Source organism: Rhopilema esculentum, chromosome 18 (genome assembly GCF_057945365.1).
Source record: "Rhopilema esculentum isolate cy_ngs chromosome 18, ASM5794536v1, whole genome shotgun sequence".
NCBI classification, from domain to species: domain Eukaryota; kingdom Metazoa; phylum Cnidaria; class Scyphozoa; order Rhizostomeae; family Rhizostomatidae; genus Rhopilema; species Rhopilema esculentum.
In genome coordinates, this window is record NC_142832.1 from 2,922,167 (window position 1) to 2,938,669 (window position 16,503).

Sequence of the window (16,503 nt, forward strand, 5' to 3'; positions counted from 1 at the left end):
AAAGTAATGCGTAATTAAGTAAAGGAATCAAGAACTATCTGCTAGAAAATATAATGCTGAAACTTGCAAATAAAATATGATCTTTTAGCAAGAGTTCTTTTCGAAGGAGATTTAAAAAAAGATAGTTATATGAAGAAGAAGTTACAAAAATTTGTATGATATATTGATAAATGTATATTCAAAAAGTCTTTATGAAATTGTTTAATCAGATTATTACTCAAACTCCGAAATTACTACTCAAAATTTCGTAGATTAGACACAATGAAAAATATGAATTATGCCATAAATCTTCAATCTTCCAAAATCAAACTTTAATTTGTTTGATGTATAGCAGCATTGGCTATGGCAGCTTCAACGTAAACAGTGTATGAAATATGTTTTAAAGAGCATCGTTTAATGTTGTGAATCATAATAAAACGAATCTAGCATTTTCACATGGAAGAAATTTAAACGAGTATATTTGAAAAGAAGCTGGAAAAAACAGAGATCAATCCACAAGCTGGGAGAAAGTCTCAAAGATGTAAAAATCTTTTTCAAATATTTCTTATAAGTTTATTGGATTTTCGGTTTTACAATATTTTAGTTCTTTCGGATATTAAATGTCTTTCAACATCCTCGCAAATGCTATCTTGAATTTCCTGTAACTTTAAAACTCTTTAAAAAATAAATGAATCAGAAAGTGGTTATGAAAACAGCGAGAGCACAAGCAAAACATTTAATTTTCACTGATTAAGCAAACTAAACAAAAGTAGGTGATTTGCAAGACATAAAAAAGTCAATTTCTTTAGAGATGACCTAAGAGAACTAAGTAGAGCTGATATAATCAGTTGAAGGAAACAGCTGTTCTAAAAACTATAAGTACAATCATACTTTAATGCATTGGCGAATGAACAAACTGGGTTTTACGGATTGAACTGATAAGGGCCTAAAAACTTTACGAAAACAAGTGAAAGATAAGAATACAACTTCAGACCAACAGTCGACATGTTAATGCAATAAACGAAATTTGATTTCAAAGACACATGGATAGAAAAATATAATTTTCTAAGCAAATTAGATTAAACAAAAAACAATTAACAGTCTGTGATTACTAATTTATCTACTTCGGGTGAAGATATTTTCCTCCTTCTTGAAACAAACCTTAGCAGAAGTGTCTGCTTGGCTTAGATAGGAGCAGATTGAACTCCTATCTACCTTTGAAAGAAATGAGGAAAGAAGATTCTAAAATTACAACTAAAACCTGCGATTCTGCTATCGGGCAGCATTTACTGGAAAACCCAGATTGTGCAAAAAACTATAATGGCGACATGATTCGGATTATTGGTAAAGCCCGATCGTCGTTCCTATAGCTGTTTTGGAATCTATCTACATAAGCACGAAAAACCCGCTACTGTGTAGACAAAAGGAGTTCGTTTTTACCTTAGGACTCCATTGGTAACATTCTCAATAGGCAAGCGGCACTGATTGGTCAACCTGAACAGGCATGTGCTCGTGTTTCTGATTGGCCTATTTCGATCCACAACTGGGTATATATATTTCCTAGCGTAGAGTTTTCGATCTATGTTCTGACGTTTTAAACTCTGAAGATTGTCAGATGAAAAGCTTTAGTTTATTAAAAGAAGATTAGAGTTGAATATGGAGCTTTTGAAGAGCCCTGTTTTTATCATTTTCAAAAAATGTTGTAATGATCCTTAGGTGAAGGGAAAGACAAAACAAATGGAAATCTAATCTATGGATGGAAAGGTGAAAAGAGAGGCTTATTGATCTTGTTTCGTACCTTTACGTAGACAGATCTAGATAAACTGGCCTCTAATTTCTTATCCCTTGAAGTGTGTAAGCTCTTTCTAACTGCGCCTGAGAGAAAACCTGATATTTCACCAACCGTCCAGCCATCAGGAATAATTTGCATTACCTAAAAAATCAACTTTGGCTTAGAATACAATTATTACATCACATCACATCACATCACATCACATCACATCACATCACATCACATCACATCACATCACATCACATCACATCACATCACATCACATCACATCACATCATCAATGGTATAATGTAAAATTGATCAAATCATAAAACATGTGTCCAATCGTAAAGTAAAAGTTTCAGAAAAGGGGAATCACAGCATGTAGAATATCTAACTCGTAAGAACTTAATTGAATAGGAAAAACATTATGGTTTAATAAGAGACTTTTCCACAACTTTTGAGGGATTGCAATTATTTTGACAGTATTAAAAAATGGCCAATGCGGCAATAAAGCGGTGAAATATCATGAAAACAGTACTGAGACAAAGAAATAAATTCACTAAATATTTTGGGGAAAATATGCTATTGAAGAACTACTGAAGACGGTCTTTGCCTGGGAAATGATATAATAAAAGTTATGACTGCAATAGTTTGACCTAGACTCAATGTTTGTAAAACCAACTCTCCTGTCTAATGCAGTTTCAGTTGTAAGGCTTAAAAGCCTAGTCCTACATTATCAAGATGTTAGTCCTACCAATCTCATTAAGCCACCCATCCCAGCAGAGAGCAAACTGTAATTCTGTGTCCCGTTCAGAATTACTCACTGATTGCATGACGACAATATTATCCTCGCACGGACCTCAAAGCTCTAGACTATATCAAGATGATATGATAAGAATAATTGTCTCCAATACAGGAGAACTAAAATAGTATCAATGATAAACACCCTCAAGACATTATCTGGTTGAATCTTAAGATCCATTAATATAATGCAAAAGATTAGTTACTGTATATTTCAATGGTTGCATGGGCTAAGCAAGGCCGAAGGGTCATACCTCTAAAGGATCAAAATCAGCCTGGTACGTGTTGAGAAGCTGCATAGCTGGTTTTCTGTCTATTTCTGCGTCGCCGCTTTGAAATGAATGGCATTTATAGTAGAGACAAGGATCAAATAATTTGGAAATCAATGAAATCAAAAACAGTGTTCAATCGGGGTAGCTTGGGTTTACCGACTTGCTTAAAAAAGAACTATGAAACGGGACCTGGTACAAGAATAATAATTAAAAAGGATAGGATGAAGTAATGACGCGTACATAAGACTTTTAATGAGGGGGTCTCAGAAAATGATGAAAGTGACCTTGACATGGGCGAATCCATTGGAAAGGTTGGGACTAAACATACCTCACTGTATCAAAAAGTCATGACGTTTAACCGAAACAACTTTCTAAAAGTGCTATTTTTGTTATCTTGTCAAATTAAGACACATTTGCTGTAACCTTTGAAAATAGTCGTGTGAAATCATGTAGAATTTGCCAACATGCCCCTCCCAACTTCATCTCATGGCACTTCTCTCAAGTGCTGCCTATTAACATGAAAAAAGAAAACGTGAAATCTCTTCTTTCTCTCTTTATTCTCAACCCGAGTTACTTAATTGTATCTCCTAAACTTAACTTCACTTCTAAAAGAGCTTCCTCTCTGTTTCTTGCTCTAAATCACAGCAGGGCCTCTGACGAAAGAGGACCGGGGGCATTAGCCGTTGTCGAGCTTTCTTCAAAAATTTTTGTAATCGGTGGTAAGTTCTCCCTTGCCCCTCCTAACATATCACTACAATTTCCCTAAGCATAATCATTAAAGCGACTGAGTTATTTCGTTATCAAAAAGGATTTCTTCAAATTATTCAATAAGCCAACATACCTGCCGGGTGATCGGAGGTAGACAGCTAAAAGTGCATGAAAGAGTTTCTTTCGAAGCCCTGGGTCCTTTCCCTGAAAACAAGTTTTATATTAATTTTGTATCGGATTCATTTTGTTCAGTACTCAGAATGGCCAACGTAGAACCCATTTTTTCTCTTAGAAACTTGAAAAAAGGGCTTCCTGGAAAAGTACCCCCTTATGTCATTAAATGTCACTTTAATTTTCGCGATTTGGGCACTTTCCATGTCATTTTTTATACAGCTTGAGTGGCAATGTTTCGTATTAGATGTTGGAAAACAGTATCCTCCATGCCCATTAACAATCAGCAGAGCAAAAGAGGAAATATTTGAGGTAAATAAAGAACTCGTGTTTATTGAAAGGTCTATTGAATCTGCAAAAAGTGGTTTAAAAACCCAAAGCTTCATACCTCAGAAGTGACGATACAATATCTTTCAGCTGCTGACGGGTCCTCGACCTTATGAACCAAAATCTCTAATGCCTTCTCATGATTGTCTAGCTAGATTATAAAACATATTGATACAGATAAGTATCATATGCTAGAGATTAACAAACAATTTAACTACAATTCCAAATTCTAGACAAATTAGAATAACTAATTAAGGTTTTGCTGAAGCTTTAGGTGCAAAGAAATGGTTGTTTCTCGAGCCAGTATAATTAAATCAGACTCTTTGTTGAAACAATACAAGCAATGGGCGTAGTCAGTATTATACTATCATACCATGCCCACCTACAAAATAGACAGATTGGTCTTGTCTGTTCGCTGAGCATTTCTATTTCGAACAAAACGAACTGAATATCAACCTTGGTACTCTGGGTTCAAGAGCGTCCAGTGGAGCAAGTGGGGCGTCGAGGAAATAGGTCGTTGAGGATCCAGAGTACAATTTTGGCAAAAAAAATTTTAATTACTCTCACAGTGATTATACAAAATGTGCAGCACGTGAAAGTTTAAAAGCCTCTTTATTAAAATTACCATGTGAAAGTTTAAAAGTCTTTTTTGTTAGGAAAGTAGCACGTGCAGACTCATAGGGGTGATTGGGGGTGTGGGGTGGGGAGAGGGTGGTGGGCGAGCACTTTTGCTAAAGTGCAGTTTTTAGATCCTTGTCGGTAAATTTTGTCATTTGTCGGAAAATTTGCTTGTTTTTGTGGGTCACCCCTCCGGAAAAAGTGAATACCTGCGCCTGGAGTGTTTGTAAAGAAAATGTCTATTTTTGTCACAATAAAGTATGCTTATTTTGCCCGTGCTACAAAAAATCTCTATTCGTGTTGGTGGGCTATTTGACAAAACTTAGATAGTCAGCAAATGTGTCAAAATGACACACAAGATTAGAAACTCTGGAACACATAACATATTTTCCGAAAATCTACGAAGGGGAATCTCCCATGTTGTCATGACGCCTGAACATTCCTTGCTGGATCTCTTCCTGAAGGCCTAACAGTGAGGTGGGCAGGGCATTGAAGTGTAATCGGTCAAGATATATTGTAGTTAGATATTTAGGATGGCAGAGCAAGAAGAGAAATGGTTTCGATGTCTGTACCAGTTTCATCCTGGGTACACAAGTGAGTCTACAGATCAAATTATGCCATGGTTGAAAGAGGAAGTGATGCCCCTTGCCGCCAAGAAACTCTGCCATTCAGTTGATTACAAAATATTGGCTGTAGGCTCTGGCACTGGGATGGTCGATAAGCGTTTGCTGAATTTGATCGAAGAAGAGCTAAGGGTTTGCAAGTGGCCTAAAATTACATATACTGTTGTCGAGGTTGATCCAGAAGCAGTCGAGATGTGCAAGAAAAACCTGAGCACCATGGGCCTAGACATCGAATTCAAATGGGAAGTTATGACTGTGAATCAATATTTTAGCAAACCACCAGAACAATTTGACATGATCCATTTCATGTATTCTCTCTTTGTTATGGATAAACCTCTTGATGGCGTTGTTGATTTGCTTAAAAGAAACTACCTTGCCAAAGATGGTGTTTTTTTCACCATGTATAATGACAGTAAAGAAGAATTTTTTGGAGATATAATGTTTGAGAACATGAATTCAATAATGAAGGTTTTTGAAGGAGGGGATGCCTTTGATGCCAGCCAGTCTGTAGGTGGAACAGAAGGTGAGAATTTAAAGGGAAGTGTCACCAAGATATGATTGTTACTTTCCAGAAATTTAATTGGTGCATGATTGAGGAATGTGTTCCAAGTTTCTCCGGCTGTGGACAAATTCCCCATGTGCCTGAAATTATTGTGCATGCACAAGATCTTGTAAAAAACGGTCACACTTGCAAGTTCCATGTCTACAAGATTAACATTTTGGACAATCTCTTGATATTTAGAGAGATTTTTCAATAAATGAATTTCGATTTCATCATAAATTGTTAGCAAGGCCATTACTCTGGATTTTGTGGGGTGTGACACCCCCTGGAAAAATTTAATTCAAAAACTAGGGGTTTCGCCATGTGGGGTTGCTTCGTTGGCAAAATTTTCAGATTTGTTAGCAAATAAATGATGGCTCATCCACTTTTTTGCAAATGGGATGGGAGCCCCCCTTATGTACAATTGCTAGTAGCCGCCCTGATTACTAGCCATAAGGGAAGAGCATGGATTTCTATCAACCCCCCATGGCTGCATACATTTTGTAAAAAGTAAGAATATTCAGACTTTGTGTCATAGCCTATCGGTACATCAAGGATCATTTTAGAAAAAATTTTAAATCCTCTTGCTACTTTTTGTTAGTAATCATTTTCTGGTCACCTAATACAAAACAAGTTCATGAATATATTTCCATTTTTAGGGGAGCCATGCCAAACCTTGGATAATAATGCATTGTCACAACAAGTTGTAGAGCTAGGATGGGGTTGCAAAGTTTTTAGCAAATACAACAAAGAATATGTGACAGATATTTTGGATAGAGCTGACGCAGGTATAGAAAAACTTGGATACATTCTTGGTTGCAGTGCCTTAAAAAGGAAGATGCCTGCAGAAGATTTGGAAAAAATATTACAACAAATTGACAAAAAAGCAAAGAAAGAAGTGGTTGATGGAAAAGAAATTAGATTTGGGGAATCACTTCACCATATGATTATGATTTACCATGCTTAAAGAAACAAACAATGCACAAGACAGAATGCACAGACAGAATTTCATGATGCACTTCCAACAGACAGAGAATCCTCTGTAGACAGATATTTTTTTAAGCTTTCTTGATATAGTGTGGGCCCTTTAACTAGCAACAATGCAAGTCAATGTGGTGCAAATTAAGCCCACCTCTTGTTTAACTGCAAAATGTAACAAGAACCAAGTGCGCAGGTGCAAATTGCAGAAAAATTAGATTTGCCACAGACCCTAAGATAACCCAATACTGACAGGAACAGGTCAATATGTGTTAATAAGCAAGATTTATAGTGGCATAGATAGGAATTTCAAAGGGGGTTTAGACATTTATGAGAAGGGGGCTTGACATGCAAAAGTTTGGGGGAGCTAACCATGCAAAAGGCCAAAGGTAACATTATTTTTGTATTGTTTTAAGAATAATTGTTTTGAAGAATTATTTTGAAGAATAATTAAGTACAGCTTTTGCAGGATAATTTCCGCTCATGCAGTTAAATATTTCAACACTTCCACGCAGTCTTAGAAAATACTTTAGTTGTACGAGTAGGAAAGTATGGAAGACAATCAAAGGAAAACAGGGGCTTGTCCATATATAATCCATTCATTGTGGTATGATGCTCCAAATTTTTTTCTTGTGAAAATTAAAGGTTGATGTTTTATTAAGATTAAAATTAACAGGACATTTTTATAGAGTATATCAAGAACTTTGAGGGATGCTTCCCCGGGAAACCCCCTGGTGTGCATTGCAATTAAAAGAATTTTACATTATCTCTTACCTTGCCATATAATATTGCAATTTCATTGAACAACTCAAGGTTACCAATTTTGCTGAGCAAAACATTCACTCTATACAAAGAGGAGCGTTCTAGCAAGTTTTGTAACTTCTGCCTGAAAAAAGATAATGAATTTATGATATAAATATGATTTTAATGGGAATTTGAAAATTTAAAAAATTAATCAAAGTTTATCAAATTAATGCATTCTGTGTTTTACCAATATATTCTGCAACTTTATGGGAAAAAAGTGGAACTTTCCTGCCTGCCACCTGAACACTTACTGACTGAGCAGGAGTGTCAAGAGAGGGGTTAGGAAGGGTAAAAGGTGAAACTATCAGATTGTTACAAGAACTATTTACAACATAGGAAACTTATTCCTTTAGCTTATTCCTAAAAAAAATTGTCTTTTTACATTTTACCATCTGAGACCTATCATCCTTGGCAGATTTAGAAGTCTTTAAAACTCTGTAGCCCTGTAACTAAAGAATTTTTATGTTATTTATTCAAAATTTCCTTGGATTTCCATCCCTTTATCTTTGTGATAAATTTACCTGGTTGTTGAGCCAAGAGAATAGTCTACAATCAATCAATAGCTAATTTTATACTGCTGGCTTTTGAATCATGAGAATCATTTAGGAAGAGTTCTATGTGCTATGTGCTCATATGAGCATATCTACTAAATGTTTTTTATATAACATAAAATATTCGCACATATCCTCACATTTGTTTTAGTTGTTCCCTATTTTTACTTTGTATTAGCTGTTTGATCTTAACTTGTCTTTATGGTTTTGTTTTCGATGGGCCATTTCGGCCGACAAGTCTCAATTCCAAAATATATTTCTGCTATTCAAACACATAAGCTCTTTTCTTGTATTGGGGGGGGGGGGCAGTGGTGGACTGGCTCAAAATTTTTAACCGGCCATTAAAAACTGAAAGGGGCCCAGGTTGATGTAGTTTGGGGCGCGATCAAGTGAACACTTCATCAAAATCGATCAATTTCTAAGCAACATAACATATGTAGCTGGAATAGCAAAGTTGAGCTGTTGATTACAAATGAGTTGTGCAGAATACTATAATTGAAATTTGACATTAAATAATGAAAATTCGTTCTAATTTGCATTTCAGTAAATTTGCGCAAGATACATTCTTGTGAAAAACAAAGTTAAAATAATAAGAAAACTAACCTCAGATTCATAAGAAGTTTTAAATGAAAGAATACCTGAGGTGTGACGAAGCCTCATCCCTACTGAAATTTGAACTAAAGTTGGCAGACCTAATAGCAAACTACAAAGGAAAGTATACTGATTCTTTTTGTAGAAGGTGTTATTCCCATTAGGAATACATTGAACGCTTATTGATTTGTCCAAATTTCTATCAAAAACCCACAATACAAAAGACTTGTTTAGCGACAAATAAAGCCAAAGTAATCAACAACTCAAAATAATAGTTTGCTTATACCTAGCACCAGTGGCGGCGCCAAGGGGTGGTATGGGGGGTAATTACCTCCCCACTTTTGTCGAAACATGGTCTACATATTTCGTCTAAAAACGGATTAAAAAGCACTAGGTAGGGGTAGATCATATTTCCTAAGGAAATTTGACCTGATACAAATCACTGAAACGAGGCCAATAGGGCGTGGTCTCACGAGTAACACCCATTACCCTCCCACTCTGCAGCAGCTGGCGCCGCCACTACCTAGCACCAAGCTCGTTGTGCTCAGTTGTTTCACCAAGCCTATTCCAAGAAAGCAGTGCCTGTCCCCTTTTTGCAAAAATTTTGTCCAAGTTTATTCGTCCATTATATGCAATTTGGCTAATTCTTGCCATTTTCTTGCCATCTTTTTTAAGTCAATATTTAATTCCATGAGGCAATACCGTTACCCATTCATGTTTTACACTAAACAGTCAAACGCAAGCAAAAAACTAGGTTATTCGGTAGACGAATCTTTAAGAAGATGCAGCAGTCCCCGTTGAAGTATCATTCGCATTGCATTATCTTGAGAAGTTAACACCGGAGTTTGTTTTTTAAGTAAACTACTGAATCACAACTCTTTACTTTGTTGCTAGCTTCGACTCTCGCCACTAGCAAAAAATCTAAGTGAACTCTACAACTAATGCTTTGGATATAAACTGAACCTGGGTCTATGAAAAATCAAAATTCCAGAAAATTCCATCATATTGAAAGTTCCAAATCCCTATTTACCTTCCATAACCTACAAAAGTCATACTTTTTTAATTTTGACCCAATCCTTTTTACAACAGCATGCAATGACGCTATATTCAACCGTTTTGATGTAATCAATGACGTTTATCATTCGTAATGGGACCTCATATTCCAAAGGCCACATATTCCTAAAATGGGGCGCTTTTTGTGCAAAGACAGGGCCCTTTTTGCCAGATTTTTAAGGGGTGGGTGGGGGGTTAGGGGAAGATGTTGAACTGTCAAAGCATGTTGGCATATGAAGTTTCAGTTGTTTTTCTCCCCATGTCTCTCTAAAAACCTTTCATTAATGACTCAATAAAGTTGATATTTCTTATCGCTCCATATCTTTTCACCTTTATACTTTTGATCTCTCATTTGACTCACATTGAACTCTCATATTTTCTTTTCTACATGGGATACCAATGTATCAAAAACAAGTAGTACATTGCATAAACGGGGGGTGGGGGGTTCATAACTTTCCTACAGTGTTGGACAGACAGAGGGGCAACAAAACAATCATCCCCACTTAATCTGCCTGTATATAATGGTATACTTTTTAGCCCATTTCTGGACATCGGTGGCACTGTTGACAGTAGCTCCACCATGAAAGAGGAGTCATCCAAAAAAATATTTGCTTGGTGGGGGCATTAAAGGCGATTTCTTTTTGTCCTTTGTCGTGATTTTGCTCCCTTGAGTTACCCTGATGGGGGTACATAGTGTTGACAATGTTCATTCAACTCATCTACAATCCCGGAGAAAAATAGACGAGATTTTCCAACATTGATTCGGGGGAAAAGGGGGGTTCGAAATAACAGGGGCTATGCTTTTAGGGCCTTACCAACTAATAGAATAAAGGACCCTTGCAAAACCCCTAGTATTTTGTTTTGATATGCCCTTACCCCCAAAAATATTGAACCTTCGAGAATAAAGAACAACTTCGGAAAGAGACCGGATAATAGATAAACTTTACAATCTGTAATTAGATTTTGTCTTGTGAATCATTTAATTCTCAATTTTCAGATTCTCGATCCGATCAGGCCCCTCGGTCGGAAAAATTCAAATAAAAGTCTTGGGTCTTATATGCAGTGCTATAAGTAGTGCTAGATATAACTAAAAGAAAGCGATATATCTAACAATTTTAAAAGCCAGAAGGGTTATTTTTACGATGTCAATTTCTAAAGAATCTATCGCTCCTAAAGAATGATAAAATGCTACCCCTAAAAAGGCATTGTGTGGCAACAAACCTTGCAGCAAGGAGACTCTCCGGCATTGGTATTCTCTCTTTTATCAGCTTTAGAACATCATCAAGATAAATAAGTGCAAGATGAGTATGGAACTTTTCTTTCTGTAAACAAGATTAATAAATGGTTATACATCCTTCCAAATATCACCTGTTTGTTTTTTATAGCCACTTGCTTAGTGAGGTGGGCGGCAAAGAGGATGGTTCCCCAATTGGTCCGAAATTTAATGTCCAAGAAAGGCTAAAATCAACAATAAATTAATTCAAAACCAATGGCAAATCAAAATTAAGAAAAGTAAACAAAAAGGTCGCTTTCAGCATACCGAAGAGTGTAGGAACATAAGCTTCCAGAAAAAGCCCTTCACTACAGTGGGATGTGGTGGGTTGCGGCTCCCCACTTATAAAAAACTGAATTGCAACTCTATTGCAATGCAGTGGTGCTTCGTCAGCAAATTTTCAGACTTGTTGGCAAATAAAGGATGGTCAGCTACTTTGTCTGCAGATCCGATCAGTGCCCCAGTGGTGCCGTGAAGAGGGCCTCGGCCCCCCTTTTAAAAATTCAGAGAGATTTCGGGGGTCCCAGCCCCCCTTAACTAGTGAGTTCATATTTGGTTGGACGAATTCTCTGTTGGCAACCTCATGAATGAGCAGTTTCTTATACGTCTTTTTGTGTCATTGAATAGTTTTAATGGTTTCTTGATGCAAGTACATAAGGTGTGGTCATGGGTGTGGTCTTATGAATTTGCCTACAGCACATCCCTTTTCTTATGTTTTTAGGACGGCAACCCTGCTCTTCCCCCTTGGGCCCAGCAATCTGTGATGTCCCCAGCAATCTTGGGCAGCCTTTCAGGCCATAAATTATGCCCTAGATGCCCCCATAATCTCATTAACATAAATATATACCATGGGCTCCGACAAAGGTTGAAAAGTGGGGGGGGGGGCCAAGGGAAAATTTAAAACACCCAAGGCCACCCCGGCCCCCTTCGTCGGAGGCCCTGTATACACAGACAGGTTTCCAAAAGATTGAGTTTTTAATTTCAATAAGAGCAAATAAGATCGTTTTACGATTATGTCCTCAAGAAGAAAATTTAATCGAACATATGGAAGGCAACAATTTGACAACTTGCCGTTTACGTGTAGGCGCAAAATCGTAGTGCAGCTTAGTGGCCTAATTTTTTTTCAACAAGCTCACCAAAACACCCTTCGTAGTTTTTGCAGAAGGTAGAATATTCTGAATTTAACCGTCTCGTTTCGGATAGCAACTTTGGAAACGTGCTTTCTTAATACTTTTTTCAATTGTTTGGTATGTCATTATTTTGAATTTTGAATTCTTATTTTCTGATACATAGGCTGAAAAATGAATTCAATTATTAATTGTTAACATTTTCGAAAACTAGAGTAAATAAGATGGTAATCAAAGTGGCCTAAAATAACACATTTTATATTTGATGTTCTTACGAAAGTAGGTTCTTATTTACGAGATAAAAATTCCATTTAGCTGTCCCAAGCCAAACAGTTTTTATGCACGAAGCATGAGTACATTATGCTGTACATGACTGCACACATGCACGAAACTCGGGGTAAATAAGATAACATAGCCCTGTCCCATTTACATCAATTTTCCTTTTCTTTCATACATAAATAGGATAATAAAAATGATAAAAATTGTTTTGAATAGGTTAGCCGCGTTGCATGCGTGTCATCAAAACCCATTAATTATTGAAGCACAAAGGAACTTTGTTAGCGCCCAGTTTTAGTGGCCGATTCCTTGTTTGTTTACGCGTGAGTCAGAATTACGTGTCTGATTGCATGTGCAGCCAATGTTGTATTTCATTGTACATCGTGTGATCGTACACGGTGCATTTCATTTGCGCAAAGCAGGATGTGCAGGAGGAAACACGTTTTTCAGTTAACTTTGCGAAGCTTTCGTAGTACAAAAGTCAAAAACGACAGATCACGCTCGTCGGATTGCACAGGTTAAAGGTTGCAGTTATGGCCGTGTAGAAATGTACAGGAAAATTTCGGGTCAAAAGACAAGGCCACGGCTTTTGACATTGATATAAGAAAAATTAGGAGAACTACTTTTCATGTCAATATACTGTTCAAATAGGTTTGAGGTTTTTCAAAAATCACTTCTTGATGCCAAGGTGAATAAATTCCCAAAATGATATAAATCCTAAAAATATTCATTATAACGTTGGTTGGTTCGCCAACAACGAAATACTAAAGATTGAAATCAATCAACTGAGTGGGCAGCCATTCAGAAAAATTCAGATCACTACACGTCAATGTTTTCTTTCATTTTGGCTTTTAAATTTGCTGAATTCTGGAAAAGCAAGGAAGTATTTCAAATATAATTCCTTAGTGTTAGGGCAAAATCGAGGGCTCACATTTCGCGTGAAGTTAGTTTGGCTTCGTTTATATCAAACATCTGAGCTTTTTATGCGTACTTTCATGCAACGAAAAGATAATGACAACAAGCCCTCTTACCGCACGAATGAACTGTCACGATACCAGGTGCATCTCGGATTTGTGGTTATGCATTTATGGGCAAAAAGCCAGGGCAGGTGAAAGGCAGGTGAAATAGCATTGTAAAAGGCAAACTTGTTACTACATGACGCGGTAAAAATACAGAAGTTGCTGTTCCGTGTATCAAAACTTTTTGCATATCATGCTACATTTGCCAAAGAGATTTGCACTTTCCTCCAGGGTGAAACATGAAAATCTCTGAGGTTTTGTCTTGAGTAGCCGCCAAGATACGCTCGTGCTTGCAATCACGACATTAGCATCTGCGGAGGCAGAGCGAAGGCGCATTTGTCTTTGAATGAGTTCATAACAAATTACTGGACACGCGCTGTCAGGGGTGAGAGATGTCCCATATAAAAGGACGCCCAAACTACTTCAGCTGAGATTCAATTACAAGGCGGTGGGTGATGTTCGCACTTTGAGTCATTCAGAACACGTTTAGTAAGGTTCAGTCTGTTGGTGTGGAAACATAATCTTTAGTAAGAATCAAAGACCACGATAAATTAACCTTTTCAGGAAAGGCGAAGACTGGAATCAAGTACAGGAGAGGAAGGTAAATAGTAGGTCATTGACATACAGTCAAAGAAAATGCCATTCTACGAAAGAGTTGTGGGGACCCACATACACCAGTCAAGTGCCCCTTTGTGTCATCAATGTGGGGATGTTTATATGTGTATCAAATGCCAACGCGACGTGATTAGTGGCAGCATATTCAGTCGATTTACTACAAATGCTGAAGATGAATATGTTGACAGAAAAACAATGCAGCCAAAAAACTTCTTACATTCTGTCCTGCAAAGACTAAAAGAAGATAACTTTTGTGTGGTAAAAAATCTTGTACCTTTGGAGACAGCGAGAAAAATGTACAGCGAAGTCGAAAAGCTTCATGAAACAGCTGACAATTTCAAACCAGGAAAACTTGGCAAAGGGGCTATGAACAGAATTGGAAGCCTAGAGAAGGTACGAGGAGATTCTGTAATGTGGGTTGATGGGTCAAAGGAAGAAACACCGTTTACCTCGGAAGTAGCCAAACAGATGAACAAACTTGCTTTGTCAATATACCACGTTCATAACATCTCTATGAACAGAATAAGCAAATCAAAAATTATGGCATCATGTTATGACGGCAAGGGTGCATCGTACAAACGTCACATCGATAGCATCACCGATGGCAGCCTGAAATTAACGTTTATCTTTTATCTAAACGAGAAGTTTACATCGGAAGATGGCGGCTGTCTTCGAGTACATAAGGAATCTGGCAGCATCGATGTTGTTCCAGAACTAGGAAAGTTAGTCATCTTTCGTTCTGATAAACTGATACACGAGGTACTTCCTACATATGCACGAAGATTTGCTGTTACAATTTGGTATATGGAAGTGCTGAAAAGAAAAGCTGTCGTTGAAGATATGGAACAAGAGACAACAAACGGAACAAATAGTGATGAAAAAGCACCGAAAATTTGTGTCCAACCAAAAAGGGTGAAGTTAGAACAGTAAGACTGTCGATTGTTGTTTGCTCTAATGTTTATCCTTTTAACAACACAAATCAAACTATCTAAAGGAACATCCATATCGTGTTCTGAGCAATAATGGTATTAGCTGTCATGCCGACCTACTATTGTACACACGTTCACCAAAGTTCTTTTTCATTTGCCTTTATAGTTTCTTGTTGTTGTATCGCATGAAATTTACACACCCACACATTTATCACCCACAATACCCACTGTACAACATAAATACACTTCCCATAAAAACGACAGGTCCCGTACACATTTATGAAGTGATTTGGGCGAGCTATACGCTCCACGTGTTCTGATAACCCAGCTTTGAATTGAATAATAAATCATTAACTGCCTTTAACTACTTCCGCAAACTGCAGACGTGGACAATATTGTTGACACTAATTCAGATGCAGCTTTTTAATAAAATCAAACTGAAGGAACAAAGCCCCCTGCTCAAAATCAGTGACTTGGTAATTGTAAAAACTATCACGCCCCGCTATAGAGAGTGAATTTATTTGGCAGGGGGGGGGGCTGTTTTCTTTTAAAATCTCAACAATTTTTGTCCAGGATGTAGATAGGGGAAGGAACATTGAATGTCCTCTTGGAGGAAGGACATGTTTGTTGTACCTATTAGTTTTGTATACTCGTATTTCGTATTGTAGTTTTAAAGATTTTTAGAGATTAAATGTATACTGATGAAAGATGACAAAAACAGTTTAAATTGTTGTTTCATCTTCGGTTAGGTGCTGCATTGGAACGTAAATGCGAATAATCGAAGCTTTGTGTGCACAAAGTTTTAACAGTTTGACAGTATTTATAAGGAAGTAAAAATTTTAATCGTGAGGGTAATTTGTTGGTGAAATGATACCTACAACTGTCATATAGAGGAAGCACTCGTGAAATATCATTGCGAATAAAAGACTCGTCGTTTACCATGGTCGAAAAAAGTCTAAACATCATTAGTACCTACTAGGAAAAAAGTGGACGCTTTGTGTACCCTGTCGCCTTTATATAACGCCCCTCCTTTGTGGAGCAAAAACTTCGGGGCGTTAAATAGAGGATTGGCCTTACGTCCGGGCTACTACTGGCCTTTTAAAAGACCAGTCCATCCATAGAGAAACCAGTCGAGTCTACATTCAGGCTAATCGAGATTTTTAAACGCCTTCATTATAATATGAAATTTTTAAAGAATGCCACCGAAAAAAACGTTGATTGGGTGAAAAAATCCTGGCAGTTGCTTGCGAGGCAATTTTATTTTCAATGAACTCATTCTTTTTTGGTACGAGATAAGGAAGCTGAAAAAAGCTCGTTCCATAATATGACCTTCTATATTTTTATGATGTAGTTCGCTGTTTCGTCTCTTTGTTTATTATGAAGATAAACAACAAAATCCAGCGAGTTACCGTATTTCCTCTAATGAACGCCACCATCTGATAAACGCCGCCCCCCCCCCCTGAACGCCGCACC

General features: G+C 37.2%; 2 protein-coding genes across 2 annotated transcripts in view; one reads left to right on the top strand and one right to left on the bottom strand.

Moving 5' to 3' along the window:
* Nucleotides 1-16,503, bottom strand: part of LOC135696671 (transforming growth factor-beta receptor-associated protein 1) — a 47,242-nt gene that overhangs the window by 9,223 nt on the left and 21,516 nt on the right. The window contains exons 24-29 of the mRNA XM_065216144.2: nucleotides 11,013-11,113; nucleotides 7,567-7,678; nucleotides 4,094-4,183; nucleotides 3,668-3,738; nucleotides 2,809-2,884; nucleotides 1,778-1,912 (exon numbers count right to left, since the gene is read on the bottom strand). Of these exons, the coding sequence (XP_065072216.2) occupies nucleotides 1,778-1,912; nucleotides 2,809-2,884; nucleotides 3,668-3,738; nucleotides 4,094-4,183; nucleotides 7,567-7,678; nucleotides 11,013-11,113 (585 nt within the window). The remainder of the gene's footprint in view (nucleotides 1-1,777; nucleotides 1,913-2,808; nucleotides 2,885-3,667; nucleotides 3,739-4,093; nucleotides 4,184-7,566; nucleotides 7,679-11,012; nucleotides 11,114-16,503) is intronic.
* LOC135696683 (uncharacterized) lies at nucleotides 5,085-8,391 on the top strand. The gene is made up of 2 exons (XM_065216168.2): nucleotides 5,085-5,796; nucleotides 6,474-8,391. The coding sequence occupies exons 1-2, from the start codon at nucleotides 5,184-5,186 to the stop codon at nucleotides 6,779-6,781; spliced, it is 921 nt and encodes a 306-aa protein (XP_065072240.2). The 5' UTR covers nucleotides 5,085-5,183; the 3' UTR covers nucleotides 6,782-8,391.

Coding starts and splice junctions, on each gene's coding strand:
- LOC135696683 (XM_065216168.2), top strand. CDS start 5,184: ATGGCAGAGCAAGAAGAGAAATGGTTTCGATGTCTGTACCAGTTTCAT. Junction 5,797..6,473: donor GTCTGTAGGTGGAACAGAAG/GTGAGAATTTAA, acceptor TTCCATTTTTAG/GGGAGCCATGCCAAACCTTG.